General features: G+C 42.0%; 1 protein-coding gene across 6 annotated transcripts in view; it reads left to right on the top strand.

The window, feature by feature from the left end:
- TENM4 (teneurin transmembrane protein 4) overlaps positions 1-17882 on the top strand; it is a 736598-nt gene that overhangs the window by 292530 nt on the left and 426186 nt on the right. For all 6 annotated transcript variants that reach the window (XM_068140091.1, XM_068140118.1, XM_068140125.1 and 3 more), the window contains one exon: positions 11636-11924. In XM_068140091.1, coding sequence (XP_067996192.1) covers positions 11702-11924 — 223 coding nt within the window. In that variant the 5' untranslated portion in view covers positions 11636-11701. The remainder of the gene's footprint in view (positions 1-11635; positions 11925-17882) is intronic.

The following is a 17882-nucleotide window of genomic DNA, read 5'->3' as shown; positions in this document are numbered from 1 at the left end:
CAGAAATCAATTCATGGGCCTTTGCAGTCTTTTTACTGATAATTCATATTTTAATAAACTTAGCTTGAAGTCAGACTCTTTGGGGGATTTTATCAACCAAAAAAAAAAGAGATCTTTTCATGTCCCTGTTGAAGGAAAGCAAGGACAGATTAGCCAGTACCACAGCATCTGAAACAAGAGCAGGGACAGTTTTATACATGATACTGTAGTAAAAGAAAGGACAGGATGGCCCTGTCACTAATTGTGCAGTGGTTTGGGGAGTTACCTGAATGTGGACATGATACATGTTTTTACCTATAAATAAATGAATAAATAAATAAATAAAAAGGCAGAGTAGCACACATTTCCCCTGTGTTGTTTCGTCATGCCTGCTTAGGTGAGAGGTTCCCTCTGCTGCAGGAAGTTCTCTGTCATGTCACTCTGCAGAATGTCTGTATAAATACTGTTAATAAATAAGCAGGTACAAAAGGAATCTGTCCCTGGCAATGCTTTCTGAGCAGACCTTAGAGTATATTCCTCCAAATTCAGTTGAGCCCATGGTGTCCCCTGCCATTCAATTGCAGCAGAGAATGCCAATGGAAGCATAAACTATTACTCTATTATTTTCACAGCCAAGCCAAAAAAGATTGAGATATTACAAGTTTGACATTGCACCTCTCCTTCAACTCAAGTTGTCACTCTGTGAGCAGCTCAGACCCCCAGGTTGCATAGGAAGAATGTAGAACAGGAGATGGGCTCTGAGCACTTTTTCACATCTGAGGTACACACCAACGTGACACTTTTGCTGAGGGTTACAGATACCTGACAAGGTTTATGCTTTAAACATTATCTTCCAATCATTCTCTCTTTCTTAGTTTGCCTGCAGCAAACACAGACACTCCTGATAGTGTCAATGTTTTTACAGGTAGGATTAGAGCCTGCAGTGGTGACTGCAGGAACAGGCAGACATGCCTTCTTTCATAAAAGAGCCTCAGCCTTCATTCAGTTCTCTTCTGTGAGAGGACAAATAATGTATAATATTGATGAATAGGGTATGTCTGAGAGTAGATATAAGTTCAAAGCCTTGTTCTTATGGAAAGGGTTGTGAGCTCATCAATATCCCCACAGAGGAGACAAAAGCTGTACACACCAGGTAGCGAGTTTAAAGGTGACAAGTCCTTTTTCACACAACAGGTAATCACATTGTGGGACTGCCCAGATGTCAGAAGGCCAAAAGTGTCAAATGAGATTAAACAAACTCTCAGAGGACAGGTCCATGAAGGACTGCCAAACTCAGTTGTCTAGTTAAAAAAATTTACTGGACTCCAGCCTTCTGGAATTGTATTGAGAGCAAGGACCAACTTTACTCCCTAAATCACTATTCCAAACCCTTTTCCCCTTCTCTTCCAAATCACCACTGGGAGACATGGTACAGGGCTTGATTGTCCTTTGGTCTAACCCAGTACAGCCATTCTCCTGTGCATGATTTCAGGACCTGAACTTCACAGTGTGGTCAGCTCTTAGACACAGCTGTATAACACACAACAAACATGAACTTGCAGAGTATAACCAATTATTTGATCAATTAATGAACAATCCTGTAAAACGTTTTCCTGTGTAAAAGAGTTCAGCTGGCCTTTGATACCTCACTAAGATTGCTGGTTCTGCTTTGTGTATCTATGAGCAGATAAGAGCCTTTCTTTCTTTCTGTTTTCCCTTAGAAGCTCATAGAAATGCAAACAATTCCTATGACTTTATCAAGTCCCTATAGGAGTAATAAAAGATGTATAGTTTCCTGTTCAGTTTACCTGGCATAGAAGCTGTGATACAGAGAGAGCATATCTAAGTGTGAGTATTCCCTTATCAAATGGTGGGATAAAGAGGTTGAATGACACATGGGAGTTTTCATGGGATTCTTGCTCCATTTTCCTATGGGCTATCATCTTCTAATACAAGGTCCCTGTAGATCACAGCAGACCACTGAGAATTACATACAAATCTTACTCAAGAGTGGGTACAAAGCTTACTATCCAAAATGCGAGTTTTTGGTCTGGCTGAGATGGAGTTCATTTTCCCCATAGTACACCTCACAGTGTTCTATGGTGGTAGCTGGAAATGTGCTGAGAACATACTAGTGCTCCAGCTACTGCTGAGCAATGCTACTACAGCACAGAGGCTCTCTCTTCAACATTAGCTAGTAGGCTGAGGGAACATAGCCAGGACAGCTGACCCAAGCTGACCAAAGGGGTATTCCATATCATGTCTGCTCAGCAATAAAAAAATAACAGAAAGGGGGAGGTAAGGGGCATTTATTATTACCTATGTGTAATGGGTCCTACTTCCCAGGAGGTTTGTTTTCTTTGCTTACATGCTTGGCATTTGCTTCTGCTACATTAAACTGCCTTTATCTTCACCCATGAGATTTTTTTCCCATCTTATTTTCTCCCTCCTTGTCCTCCCGAAGAGGGTAGTGGTAGAGCAGCTTGGTGGGCACCTGGAATCCAAGCATCATCAGCCCGCTACAGTGAGCCTTGTACCAGTCTTTTCTTATTGTCTAGAAGATGACTAGAGACTCATCAAACACATTTTGCCTTTTGGAAGGCAAAACAGAGTGTTTTTCTCTTCTAGAAGAAGAAGACTCTCCCAAGGTGATTGAGGAAGTCTGTGCCTTTGGCTTTCACTTGGGATTATTGAGACACATTCAACATTTTGTCCTGTGTATTTCACATTAGGAACTAAAATCTTAGTCTTCTGTATCCCAGGTAAAAGCCCATATCAGGAAATAGAGGGTGATGGAGGAAGAATAGAAATGCTTAAATGGAATTAATTGAGTGACTACATGCAATAGACATGCTACTTCTGCATTTGATGCCACCTGTGCTTTCTCACTCTGGGACTCCCTGACACACACTGGTTTCAGTGGCACACAACAGACCCAAGCCTTGAGTGTGACATAGTTAGCCAGGGCAGATTTGCAGGCTGAACCTAAATCAGTCTACATTGTCAGGCCGGCTCTCTGGGCATTTATTATTTAAACACCTTTATGCATTATCTATTAAATTGAGGTTCTGAAGAAAACCAGACTCTCCCAAGAATAGCTAAATAGACTAATAAAGAGTGTTTCAAGATAAAAAATAAGATTGTTTCCAAAGTCATTTCCATATTGGAAGAAGCCAGAGTAGTATTCTGATGACTGCAGCTGCAAACTGCTTACATTAGTCAAAAACTATTTGAAAGCTTTTTTAACTTCTGGCCTCAAAATCTTCCCCTAGCATAGGTTAAGGGCTGGAGCCCATGAGGGGAGACTGGGATATTTGTAAACCAGAAATAATTGAGATAATTGCATTCTAGCCCCCTTCATGCTTTCCCACCATACTTCAAATCTTAACTACCGTTTCAAGCTTTTCTAGACCTCCAGCTCATTACAGGTTTAAATTTATTCACGAAAAGGTCACAAAGCACATCCCTTGGACAGAACATTACCAGTTGCCTAACAAGTCTCTTATGAGTAGAAGAAAAGCTTGGTGGTTGAGACCACAAAAGGGAGTCTTTGTTGCTTTCTTCAAGCACTGGGTTGGAGCCAAGCAGTGTTAACTAAACTCTTCATTCTTCTCTCTCATACTTGCTTCTTTCCAAAGCCTTTGCCAAAAATGTGAGGGGATGTTATACCTACAGCTTAATTTATTTCCTACAAAGGCCTCCTGGGATTTGAATCTCTGTTATAAATCTGAAGCTTAAAGTTTAATAAAAAAACACAGGAGTCTTTTATGTTATAAAGAAGAATTTCTCAAAACCCTGGTAAATAGCATCACACTGTTTAAGCCATAGTTGTGTGTTTGATGAGATCAGACCATTGGAGCCTCTGATCACCTAGCAGTACAAATTTGCTTTGTATCACCCCTAAGTACATACCTAAATATGTGCTGAATACATCATGGCATTCAACACTACATTTATGCCAGCTTTGTTCTTTAGAGGTGTGGAATGGCAGGCAATATCATGGACCTTTATGGACAAATGGAAATTACCAAATATGGTCTTTCAGTTTGGATATTAGGAAAAATTTCTTTGCAGAAAGGGTTATCAGGCATTGCAACAGGCTTCCCAGGAAGGTGGTGTAGTCACCATCCCTGGAGTTATTTAAAAGAAACACAGATGTGGTGCTTAGGGATGTGGTTTAGTGCTAGTGGCTTAACAATAGTTGTGGGTTTGTGAGCTCTAGAGGAATGTTTGGACTTGATGATCTCCAAGGTCTGTTCCAACAACAGTTTTATGGTTCTAAGGTTTCCTCGGTGCAATATTGTGTCATGAGACCAGAATATGGAGCCTCAAACTGGGCATTTGCATCCTCACAGAAGTGTGGTGGGACTCTCACAGTGGACTGCATTGTTCCACATAAGATGTTAAATTTGAAGTGACGACTTAACTTGGTGTAGAACATTAATAACCACAGCCACAAAGTAATTTAATCATCTGAACTCACAACATCTTTGGTTGCAGTTTAAGATCCTAAATAACAGTGCTGGTATGGCTCCAATATCTCTTTGTGGTTTGGAGAAGATTATTATACAACATGGTGCAAAACTGCCTCTTTGGACTCTGAGCAGGACTTTCATCATTCACCATGGGATTTTACAGGTCAGATACAATCACAATTGTACATGGTCCACCATCCCTGACTGAAGAGCCTTCTGTAAACATGAAAGAGCATCTTGTTAATAATACCTGAGGTTCATACTACTCCTCTCACATAAAGATTTCAGACATGTATTGGCCAAGATTTTTTAAATTAAGTATTCTGCTGTAGTTATGTGACTTTACTCTCAAAACATCCAGGGGTCAGTGTCTGTTCTCAATTCTGTTACATTTTTCTTGAACCACCTTAAGCAAGTGGCTTTGACTTCCCATGCCTCATCTCTTCCTCTATAAAGTGAAGAAAAGGATACTTTCTCACTACTTACCAGCATCAGGTTTTAGTTAATGACTTGATTTGTGGAGTCCAAAGGTTTGTTGCTCTGTATTATGTGGCTGTGCACATTCTACAAAGGGCAGCAGCAATAAAAAAATAAGGGGGAAAAAAAATTGCCCTGAGCAGTGGAATGAGAAGACTGACTTTAAGAAGACAAAAAGCAGTCTCTGTCAAGTAAGACAATGCCATTTTTGCATAGGCAGTTTTGTGGAGGAAAATAAACAACAATGGAAAGTCACTTTGCTTCCTCCAGTACAAAGGTGGATTGAAATCGACCCACCAGGATTCATGCTCACATTTTCATGGAGACAAGATATTTCACTCCTTCAGCTTTCTCATCACCTTGTTGCCATAACTCTATAAGAAACACATAAAGCTATCTCTACCATTTAATGCTTCACATTTTGACAGAAAATTGGATGATATGACATGCTGCCTTCCAGAACAGGCGCTGTCTATCACCTAGCTGCTAATCTCTGTGATTAGTGACCTGCAATGTAAGTCAGCTATCAAAGACCACCTGTCCCTTTTGCTGTAAGCGCCTCCTAGCATATCACTTTGTGGTGTCACACTCTCTTGTCTAGGTTTTGATTGATGGAAGTTTGTCTTTTGAGCAGTGACTCAGAAAATAAATCATTCCCCTTGCCATTCATTGAGTGTGCTTCTGCAGCACAAAGCCGGTGTGGTTAATCAAAGCTCCAAAGAGCAACAAAAAAAGCAATAGTACCGAGAATGAGAAGGATAGATATAAAGGATAAAACATAATAAAAAGGATTATTTGGGAGCCCACCAAAGCAAAAGCAAAATAAAAAGAGCTGCAAATAAGCATCATGTTTACTGCACTACTGCACTAGAACTAGAAAGCTGATTTTATTTTCTCTGCTTCTTGACATATAAGCAATGATGTGAGAAGAGTCCCACACCTCTGAAATATACAACTGTGTCAAGGAGTCGGAGTTTATAGGCTTGAGCATATGAGTAACCCCTTCTGGGGTCAGTGGGATTTTTCTGAGCAGAGTAAGTAAAGTCTGACGGATGCCTCTATTGTGAATTGTGTTCCAATCCAGCTTGTGGTCCAGCTGGGATTGCACAGTCACTCAGAGAGCTGACAAAACCAAGAATGGCTATTGCCATTAATTAGCCTGGAGGATAAAAAAAAAAAAAAAAAAGAAGCAGAAATTTGATATGTTATGCAGACAGCAGTATGATGAAAGAATCAAACCCAGCCAGAAATGTCGCATTATAAAACAAGACAGTCCTTTCCAGCTAGAAATGGTTCAGAACACACTTTTATGGAGGGAGAAAAATAAAGGAATAGAAAGGACAATATTAGAAGCACTAAGGTTTTTTATATGAGGTACAGCAAGTTTATGGAAGCTTTTAAAATTATGAGGAGCAATCATGAGCTAGAGGAGGAAAGAAACTGGTTGAGTATGTAACTGAGATGAGTGTGATTCTTTGTATTTGCTGTGTGCCGGAGAAGTAAGGAAAAACTGTGAGGTGCTGATGGTGAAATTGTACCAGAAGTGAAATCAAGACTCAAGGAGTAGCAGATAAAATATAACAATCTATCACAGAAACACTACAAGGCAAATTCCCTGATGATGCAACTCCATTGAAGGCAAGATATCTAAACCATCTGGGAACTGGGTCATAAAAATGAGATGACAAGTACTGCATGTCCATGGAGAGGTGTTGCAAACTTACCTAAGTCAGCTGTAGGCAGCAGTTCCTTAAAAAAAAAAAAAAAAATAAATAAAACCACAACACAGAACACAAAACCTTCACTATGTGTTTTGGGGGTGACCTTTCTAGCAGAGAAGTGTCTCCTTACAAGCAACAAGAGAGAGAGAAAGAAAGGGCTGAGGAGCATTAAATTTATAAAGACATGAATGAACTGGGAATTGAAGCAGTGCTATAGAGGAATGTGTATGTGAGTGGTGCAAATTTACAGGGCTATTTTTGATGTACTGTAGGAGTATTTTCAGTTTTTCATCACCTTCCTTGACAAAAGGAAAAACCTTAATCTGGTGGGAATTCATTAAATTTCCTGATTTTTTTTCACAATTTCTTAAATTTCAAGGTTACTAATGATAATTACAGACCCCGTTTGTACCTTGTGACTCCAACACTACAGAAAGGTTTCCTTGGCACATGTGCCTCTCCAGCTAGAGGGTTTTTTAATCATAGAATTATCATAGGTCTGGGTTGGAAAGGACCTCCAAAGGTTATCTAGTCCAGCCCCCTCTGCAGTCAGCAGGGGCATCCTCAACTAGATCAGGCTGCCCAGAGCCCTGCTGAACCTCACCTTGAATATCTCCACTCCCTGGACAACTTGTTCCAGTGTTCCACCACCCTCATAGTAAAGAACCCATTCTTAACATCCAATCTAAATCTGCTTTTTTTCTAGTTTGAAGTCGTTGCCCCTTGTCCTATAACTACAGGCCTTTGTAAACAGTCTCTTCTCTATCCTTCTAGTAGGCCCCCCTTGAGTACTGGAAGGCCACTATTAGGTGTCCCCAGAGCCTCCTCTTCTCCAGGCTGGACAACCTCAGTTCCCTCAGCCTGTCATTGTAGCAGAGGTGCTCCAAACACCTGGCCCTTGGTAGGAATTGCTGCAATATTCATAGGTAGAGAGAAGCCACCTTTCTTTCTTAGAGAGTACAGTAACTGCTTCATGCTCACATTTTGTTATCTCCTTCCCCTGTGACAGTAAGTGTTCACTACAACAGCTCTTACTCCAGTGCTGGTACAAAGGAGTCTGTTTTAAGGTGTTTTATTAAAAGGTATAACAAACCTGCTCCTTTTGAGAATTTCACACAAGCAGAGCTGGAATAAAGGAAACAAAACAACTCAATAGCAGTCGCTAAAAACAACAAAAGTCACAATTTTCAAGCCAAAAAAATATTTGCTATTTTTTTACGGGTGGAAGACTGAAAAGAAATCAAATGTTCTATTCCTTTTGCCCCTCTCCCTTGTGAATGTGCCAATATATTTGATTCAATACAGAGAGTATCTACCAATATTTGGTAGATGTCTTACATGTTGTAACTATGTTAATCTGATCCTTAGCATAACAGTATTGCCTTTGCTATTGCTTCTACATCCGAGCATTCAATTTTTTGACCTCTTAAACCCTATTTGCATTCATGATATTGAACTCACATAGCTCATGAATGAATTTCAGTCCATGAGTTCCGTGGGTTTAAACATGTTTAAAATCAAAGTAGCGCTCAGATCTCTGGGGATGATTTAAGTGAAGCTTAAATATAAGACACTCACCTCTTTTCCCTGTCCTCCTTCCCCGCTGCACAGTCCCCCATTCATCCAAGTTGTGTTCAATAGTTTCTATGCATTTTGCTGACAGATAAGGAAGTATGAAGTTGGTCTGCTGCCATCACTGGAACACATTGCGAGATAATTAAGTGTACTGCTGTATCAGCTGTCGGAATTGGGTTCCATCATTGCAAAGTCCATTTCTGAGGTTAAGGGGACAAAACCCAGCCAGTAGTCTTAGCAAAGTCAGAATTCCAGAAATAGGAGTGAGGCTCTCTGTTTTCTTTGTCCAGGTGCAGGTGTATCTCACAGCTGTCCCTCTTCAGTCTCTCTTCAGCTCAAGTATTTGCTTAGTTATACTTACACCAGACACCGTGACAAGTGCAGAATCCATAACAAGTTGTTGTCTTCAAGCTTCTGCATTAGGGTTATGATTTTTAGGTTATCAGAGCCTGTGGTAAGAGTCTTCACAGGTTCAGAGGTTTGAGAGTCACAAATTGCCTAAGGCAAAGCAGCCTAAGGTTAAACAGCCTTCCCCTGGCATCAGGACCTGCTCCCTCAAATAATGATAGGTATTTTTTCATCCTCTCCCTCAAAAAAAAAGAGGAGGGTAATTGTTATTGGTGATTCCCTTCTGAGGGGAACAGAGGGCCCCATATGTCGGCCAGACCCAACTCATAGGGAACTCTGTTGTCTGCCAGGAGCCCAAGTTAATGATGTTACCAGAAGGCTGCTTATCCTGGTGCAGCCCTCTGACTACTATCCCTTACTAGTTATGCAGTTAGGGAATGATGATGTTGCAACCAAAACTCCCAGGGCTATCAAAAATTACTTCAGGGCCCTGGAAGACCTGGTTGAGGGGTCAGGTGCACAAATAATTTTTTCATCAATACCCTTAGTTGCAGGAGGGAATACCATAAGAAACAGGTCAGCAGCTATAGTTAACAAGTGGCTTAGAGGCTGGTGCAGTCAAAAGAATATTGGGCTTTCTGACCTTGGAAAACTTTCTACTGCATCAGGTCAGCTGGCAACAGATGGAGTACATCTGTCCCAGAGAAGGGGAAAGGTCACAATATATGAGAATGGCCTGTCCCCCAAAGGTAAAAAGATCCTGAGAAGGGAATTGGCAGGTCTCATCGACAGGGCTTTAAACTAGTTTTGAAGGGGGAAGGGGCTGAAACTAGTCCCCTCAGGCAAGAGTCTGGGGGCGATAAGCTAGAGTCAGAGGTGAAACCAGCAGCCCAGCTGCAGTGCATGTACACTAATACATGAAGCATGGGTAACAAACAAGAGGAGCTGGAAGCCTTGTTGCAGCAGGAAAGTTATGATGTAGTTGCCATCACAGAGACGTGGTGGGACGACTCACATGACTGGAGCGCTGCAATTGACGGCTACAGGCTCTTCAGGAGAGACAGGCAAGGAAAAAGGGGTGGAGGTGTGGCCCTGTACATCAGGGAGGCACTAGATGCCATTGAGATGGAGATTAGGGATGATCGGGTTGGGTCTCTTCCAACCTGGTTTATTCTATTCTAAATGCAAGTTACATCAAATCCCTTTAAACCAACATGCAAAGTTCACAGCACATCCCTCCTCAGCTGTTGCATCACAGCTGTGTTGTGATGCAACACAAATTCAGGCACACAACCTGAAGCAAGGTTGAGGTCTAAGAGTCATGGAGGAGTAAGATTTTATTAGCATGTTTGGGATTTAGGCTTTTGAGAGGGAGGTGATTCCACTCCTGAAGTGCTGTACCCAGCTCTGGGGCCTCCAACATAAGAAGGACATGGAGATGATCAGAGGAATAGAGAGCCTCTACAATGAAATCAGGCTGAGAGAGCTGGAATAGTTCAGCCTGGAGAACAGAAGGCTCCAGAGAGGCCTTACAGTAGCCATACAGTGCTTAAAGAGAACCTATAAGGAAGGTGGAAAGGGAACTTTACAAGGGCATGTTGTAATAGGACAAAGGGTAGTGGTTATAAGCTGAAAAAAGGTAGATTCAGATTAGATTTTAGGAAAAAATTTTTGCTGTCAGGGTGGTAAGGCACTGGAACAGATTGCACAGAGAACTTGTGGATGCCCCATCCCTGAAAGTTTTCAAGGCCAGGCTGCGTGTGGCTTTGAGCAGCCTGGTCTAGTTGAAGATGTCCCTGCCGAGGGGAAGGAAGTTAGAATTAAACTGTCTTTAAGGTCCCTTGCAACCCAAACCTTTCTATGATAATGAGATTCAGTCCTTGCCAATGCATTTCCATAGATATTTACTATTAAAAACACCAAAACAATGATAGGTATTTTCTCATCCTCTCCCTTTCTCTTTTTAAGTACTGCTAGTGAAAAAACAGTATGGCATTTAGAGACTCAGCATCTGTTCTTTAGCAGTCAGGAGGATTGAATTCCTGAGGAACTCAGCCTGTAATTACAGATTTCAATGTTTGGTTTGTGGGTTTTATCAGTATTTTTCCTCATAAACCAGTTTAGGTATTCAAAACGATATTTTATCATCTTGCTGCAAGCCATTGACTTTTTTTTTCTCTGTGGCTTCTGTTGCATCCAATAAACTTAAAATAAAAAGACAATTTATTAATTATTTTGACTAAACCACTTTTAGTACATGTTTTATTTCTGTTATCAATTTTCTCTGTGTGCAAATATGTGTGCTTGCATACCAGTGCATATATACTTTGTTTTCTCACAGGCATAAATCCCAGGTCATGCTGTTACATGAAGCAGAGCACTATCATTTATTTACACTTTCTCAGCTCTGCTTAAGTTCTAATATATTTCCAGCTGAGCTGAGATGAGCTCTCTGAACAGAAAGATATTTTCATCCTATTTCTATCCATACCTCACCCTGATGTTTCTTTTCTCCCTCTCCCTACCCTCTTGCCGTCTTGCTCTTTTGTTCATCCCTTCTAACCTCACGCTCTATCAAAACACTTTCAAAACCATAGGATGGTGTTTTCCCAAAGTCTTCTGGCTGTGCACATGGAAACATTTCCACGTGGCCTGTTTTCCCAAAGTCCTCTGGCTGTGCACATGGAAACATTTCCACGTGGCCTGATTTCCCAGAGATTAGGTGACTGATGTGCTGAAAATGTGCCTCCTTGATGTGTTTGAAGCACTTTCTAGGAAAAGAAGACACAGAAAAATCACAATCAGTATTGAATTCCCAAGTGTGTGCCTAGTTCACACAGATGCAGGTTGCTGCACATATGTGTCCCACAAACTGTGGCAATTATTATATGTCACACATAATTGAGACTTTCTTTCAATTGGTAATTGCTCTAAAAGGGTTTTCCTGCAGTCCGTTAAGTAACCTCTCTTTTGTTCATTGCAAGAATGCATAAAGAAGGAAAAATTGCCTTCAGGTGCCCAAAGGCGTGAACCTAGAACCTGTCTTATTCTCTCTTTCAGGTTATTCCAATCTGACCACCACACAGACTTTGTTATTTTAATGTTGAGTACTCAGACAAGGGTGCCATGGATGTAAAAGAAAGGAAACCCTATCGATCTCTGACTCGGCGCCGTGACACTGAGCGCCGCTACACCAGCTCTTCAGCTGAGAGTGAGGACAGCAAGGTACCCCAGAAGTCTTACAGCTCCAGTGAGACCCTGAAGGCTTACGATCAGGACTCCAGGCTGACCTACAGCAACAGGGTGAAAGACATGGTGCACCAGGAAGCTGATGAATTCTGCCGATCAGGTAAATACATTTCTATTCAGACTTACTATTCAGTATTCCTAAGGTTGGAAGGGACCTCAAAGATCATCGAGTCCAACCTGTCACCACAGACCCCATGACTAGAGTAGGGAGGACACTACTGCCCACTGCAGGCTTTGAACTCACGACCTTTCCATTAAGGGTCTGATGCACTACCAACTAAGCCACATTTCATCACATGTTGCTTCAAGTAGCATGAGTGAGAATCATATCATAGAATCTTAGATTGCCCTGGGTTGAAAGGCACCTTTATAGATCATCTAGTTCAACTACCCTGCAGTAAACAGGGATATCCTCAGCTAGATCAGGTGACTCAAAGCTTGGGCTTGACCTTTAATGTGTCCAGGGTGGGGCCTCCACCACCTCCCTGGGCAACCTGTTCCAGGGTTCCATCACCTTCCTAGTACAGAACTTATTCCTAATGTTCAGTCTAAATCTGCTCTTCTCTAGTTAAAAATCATTATCCTGTGTCCTGTCACTACATGATCTTGTAAACAGCCTCTTCCCAACTTTCTTGTAGGCTCCCTTCAGGTACTGGAAGACTTCTAGAAGGTCTCCCTTGAGCCTTCTGCCTTGGAGTTAATCAGCTTAGTGCTGGGGCTGGGTGAGAGGCTACTTTTGAAGGATTCTGGGGCTGAAAAGCAAGGTATACATAGGAATACAGCAAGGAACTTCAGTATGTTGCACAGGCATTGGATACATGCAAATCAGTGTCCTCAAATTAGATACCACTAGTCTAGGATACCACATTTTCTATGTCTTAGTCTTTCTGCCTCCAACTGCCCTTCTCCACTTTCCACACAAGACCATACCTCTTGTGCATCTGCCTCACCATACATACATAGAAAGCCCCTGCCTCCTCAGGAGACATCTTCACTACATAATGTTCCTGCTTCATCATGAATGAAGTCAATAAGGATGCTGAGGCAGAGACTATGAGGGAAGAGTGCCACTGTCCATTTGGGCCATCGTAAAACTCAAGAAGCCTGAAGGAAGGGAGGAAACAGAGCTGCACATGGGAGGAACCAATCTTAGCATTGCATGTGGCCTGCAGGCTGTATGTTTAAGATGGGACATGCTCCAATATTAGAGAAGTGGTAAAGAACCACTTTTAGGACTTACAGGTATTCATTTAGTGCATCTGTTTTACAGTACTTGTGAAGATGTGGAGGTTCAAGGATTAGTATGAGCTCCCCAGTCCTAACAGAGATTCTAGATACTTTCCTTCTTACTGCTAGCCTCAAGTCAGTGCAGCTGCATTTTCACTGCTGCTGTTGCCTACATGAGGTTGTGGCAGTTTGGGCTGGGTGCCTCCTGCTGCTGCCATACAGGGTGCACCACTGGTGACCCAGGTGTTCAGCCCAGTGGGTGTACACAGGAAGCTGTGTATTTCATACCTATAATGTCCTGCTCCTTATAAATCCATCTGCAAGGTCTCACACTTCCTTTTTCTTCTCTCGCTGCCCCTGTGGGAGATGCTCCCTATCTGGTAATGGAGGGGGAGTTATCTCAAGGCCTCTTAGGCCTGGCTTCACCTAATGCCAAGAGGAGAAAGGGAAGGGCAATCTGGCCAGCTGAGATTGGCCTCATGGCGGGGGGGGGGGGGGGGGAGGAAAGAGACCTGGGGGTTTTGGGTGTATCCATGTACCCTCAGGTAGGGAGAAAGGGAATGCTGAGATGCTTCTGGGTGTTCTGTGAAGGACTCTGTATGCTTTGGGATCTCTTTTGTCACTGTGCTTGTAGTTCTCTGTAAAACACTTCACTGCTTTTCCATTTAAACTTTCCATCACTTCTGCAATCCATTTGTTTGAGTCTCGTTTTTCTGCCCTGGTGGGAGGCAAGGGAAGATCTGCCTTCAAACTGGGACAGAGTTAGAATTCTGGCCCCTGTTATATTCTCATCTTCATTTTTTCCACAGAGACACAACTGTCTTAGTTTTGAAACCAAGCAGGGCTTCACATAAATTATTTTTAGAAGTCCATCAAGAAAAGCATAAAATGGTAAAGCGAGTCAAATAGTCAGCAGCATTCCAGACAATGAACATAAAATAGCTGACCCAGACTGTTCTAGGTGTATCCTCTGCAGTTTGGAAAAGACAACTGACCAAAGGGAATGTTCCTAAGTCCACTTGTTTAACATGGGGGCTGCTTAACTTCACTGTTAAAACACCCATGCACTTGTGGTTTTGGTGCAAGGCTCTTCTCTAAGTCACACACAAGCAAAATGGCTTGCAGAAGTCTCTTTATGCACATGGCTTTGGTGTTTGTATTTCAGGGTAACTGCAACAGGCAATAAGTAACAAAAGGGCCAATGGGTGCTGTAAGTAATATTTTGCAATCATAAAAGGAGTTTCCCTCTTAGCAACTCTGAAGTACTTCATCCTCTCTAAGGAATCTGCAAAGTTATAAAGAAAAGGAAACCTTTGAGGTCATTGAGTTTCTCACTTCATACAATATATTCACCATGCAGTATAGATGTGAATTAGCACAGGTCAGTGGTTTTCAACCTGAGGGTCTTTGAGGCCATGCAGGTCCATGGACTTCTCCTAAGAAGCCCACAAAAGATAAATAAGAAAAGCCAGCCTATTGACAGGGAGCATAAATTTGCTATACACAAGTTCATACTTCCCCAGGAAAATTTTGTAGGGTGTTGAGAAAACAGTAAAACTCACTGCTGGGTTTTACTGTTTTTTCCAGCAAGTGACTGAAATTAATTGAGAAGTTAAGATTAACCATGTCAGGGCACCAGTTCTGCTTCTGATATATAACCCACAGATTATTCAATTTATAATTGTTTCCCATCTTATCCTAAAAGTCCCCAAAGTGGCCTGAGGATTGTTAACAACCCCAGACTTTCTCTGCCACATTTACTACTGGCAGAAAGCCATGAATGGACGTCACGTTTTGGTGTGTTTGGTCTCCCGCCAACTGAAACCAAGCCTTATTAGCCTGCTTGACATCAACAAGGCAAAGTGAATTTCTCTCCTGCATTGGTTTTGAAGGCAGAGGAGGGAAATATTTCAAATTGACCAAATAAATTCAGTAAATAAACAAGTCAGCATTTAAATGGTTTTAGCTAGAGTGAGAGTGCCAGCAAACATGCAAGTCAGCACAGGAAAAAATAGACCAGATCTGAATTTAAAAGTCTCAGATATTTATTATCCTCCCTTTATTGACTTGACTTCTTGCAGCTTAAAAGGCAACAGTGAGCACAGAATATGAAAATCGATGCATCTCCTGCTGTTTATTGCAAATAAATCTGATTTTCAGTTAATTGTAGCAGTCATTTTTCATAATTTATGAGTTGCTGTTACTGGAGAGCACTAGTCATGCTACACATTGATAAGTCTGATGATGTTAAGTGTGGCATGTTTCAGAGGAGGGTGGAACTCACAATCAGTGTCTCAAATATGGAAACAAAACCAAAAGAAAATGTTTTCCATTACTCCACAGAAGATGGTTTAAAAACTATCCTGCCCTTGCACAAACGTCAGAACTGGAAGAGAAGACCAAGGTCTCTGGGGAGACCTTGTGTTTATAACTTAGGTCAAGTTCATTTTCTACCTCATGCCATGCAGTAATGGAGGATGCTCTGTCAGACTGCTTTGCAATCAACTTAAATGGATTAATTTGCCGCAAGCTTGCATTGTGCTTCCCATGCAAGGCTCTAGGGTTTGATGGAGGTGTAAACTCCAAGCAACCTTATCTGTCCACTCTGTCTGAAAGTTAACTGTATTATTCAGTCAATTATAAAGGTGTGAAGTTCATGAATGCTTTATATAGTCGGAGTGCTCTCAGCTGTATGTACATCTGCAAAAAGCTGAGCCATGGTTATTTCTTCCTGACGTCAAACAGCTCTTTCTCTGAGCTTTAGAAGGAAATGTTGCTCAGTCCTGTTATTCACCTTGCATTGAATCGTCTTCACTGTTCACTATGAGTTGCAAAGTCAGCTGGATGAAGACATTTAGTGAAATAGCATTTACTTAGGCCAGCTGATCTTCCAGTGGAACACTGAAACAGTTTGCCCAGGGAAGTGGTTGGGGCCCCATCCCTGTAGATATTCAAGGTGATGCTCAAAAGAGCTCTGCGCAACCTCATCTAGTTGAGGATGCCCCTGCTTACTACAGGGGGGGTTGGACTAGATGATCTTTGGTGGCTCCTTCCAGCCCAGAGCATTCTATGATTCCATGATTCAGTGCATGCATGCTACAATGTGAAACACTTTCACCATGAAGCAGGGCTCAGGGAAAAGTTAGTGTGCTACACAAGCATGAAACCAGACTATGGAAAAGTAGAAATCTGACTGTTTCTATTAGATAGACATTATCCACCATGTGATATTTCACAGAAACAAATGCAAATGTAAGGAGAGCCACTTGATTGTGTGGTTTTGAGCAGGGAGAGAATCAAAACTCAGTTTTGGATACAACTTCGAGATCCAGACTTGATAAACAGATTTCAATAATGAGTAGTTATGAACTTTACTGTTCAAAGGTAAGTTTGGGCCTGAACTTTGCTGGAGATGATGTACTCAAATTTGTCTTCTTGGGACACATCTGAGTTGCAACACTGCTGTAAATCTAAGTCAAAGAAGCATAGAATTGTTTTGGTTTGAAAAGACCTTTAAGGTTACCAAGTCTAATCATTAACCTAGCACTGCTAGATCACCACTAAAACATCTATAGGACTTTCAAACCTGTGGTCTGTGCATAGGAGGCCAATCTGGAGAATAGGAGTTTGGGGTGAGACTTTATTGCTCTCTACAACTACCTGAAAAGAGGTTGTAGTGAGGTAAGTGCTGGTGCCTCCTCCCTAGTATCAAAAGATAGAACAAGAGCAAATGGCCTCAAATTGTGCCAGAGAAAGTTTAGATTGGATATTAGGAAAAAAATATTTACTGAGAGTGTAGTCAGGCATTGGAACAGTTTGCCCAGGGAGGTGGTGGAGTCACCGTCCCTAGAGGTGTTTAAAAACTGTGTAGGCATGGCACTTTGGGACATGGTTTAATGGGAATGGTGGTGTTGTGTTGACAGTGGGACTTAATGATCTTTTAGGTCTTTTAAAACCAAGATAACAATTCTATAATGCTATGATTCTATCACTTTGGCAGATTTTACCTCATTTTTATTGCAGCCTCTCTGGGCAGACGGTCTCAATGCTCCATCACCTTCACTGTAAAGAAGTTTCTCCTCAGGTTGAGGTGAAATCTTCTATGTTCAAGTCTGTACCTATTGTTCCTTGTCTTATTACTGTGCACCACCAAAGAGATTGGCCCCCTCCACTTGACACCCACCCCTCAGATATTTATATACATTGATCAGATCCCCTCTCAGCCTTCTCTTCTGCAGAATAAACAGCCCAGGGTCTCTCAGTCTCTCTTCATAGGGGAGATGCTCAAGTCGCCTAATCATTCTCATGGCTCTCCTCTGGACTCTCTCCAGTAGGTCCCTGTCTCTCTTGAACTGGGAGCCCCAAACTAGAGAGAGTACTCCAAGTGTGGTCTCACTAGGGCAGAGTAGAAGGGCAGAAGAACCTCCCTAGACATGCTGAATACACTTTTTTTGATGCACCCCAGAATACCATTGGCTCTCTTGGCCACAAGGGCACATTGCTGCCGCATGGAGCCCCTCACCTGTGTTGGTGCCTGTTGTTATTCCTCCCCAGGTGCAGGACCCTGCACTTGTCTTTATTGAATTTCATGAGGTTAACCTTTACCCAGCTCTCCAGCCTGTCCAGATCTCAAAGGACATCTTGACTGAATCTGACCACTGGTCTTGGTATTTGGCCATGATCCAGGGTCTGATGCTTCCTACCAGTTATAGATAAATTTCTCTAATCCATCCAATCAAGACATAACATAACAGAATCAGGAGCACATTGTGCCACATAAATGCACAGTGCAGCTAAAGACATTCACAAGTGCCCAAAATCTTTTTAAGAT

Source organism: Melanerpes formicivorus, unplaced genomic scaffold, assembly GCF_026170545.1.
Source record: "Melanerpes formicivorus ecotype bairdi unplaced genomic scaffold, bMelFor1.0.p_v2 SCAF_1, whole genome shotgun sequence".
Taxonomy (NCBI): domain Eukaryota; kingdom Metazoa; phylum Chordata; class Aves; order Piciformes; family Picidae; genus Melanerpes; species Melanerpes formicivorus.
The sequence above is the reverse complement of the archived record's forward strand: the minus strand, read 5'-3'. Positions and strand labels throughout refer to the sequence as shown.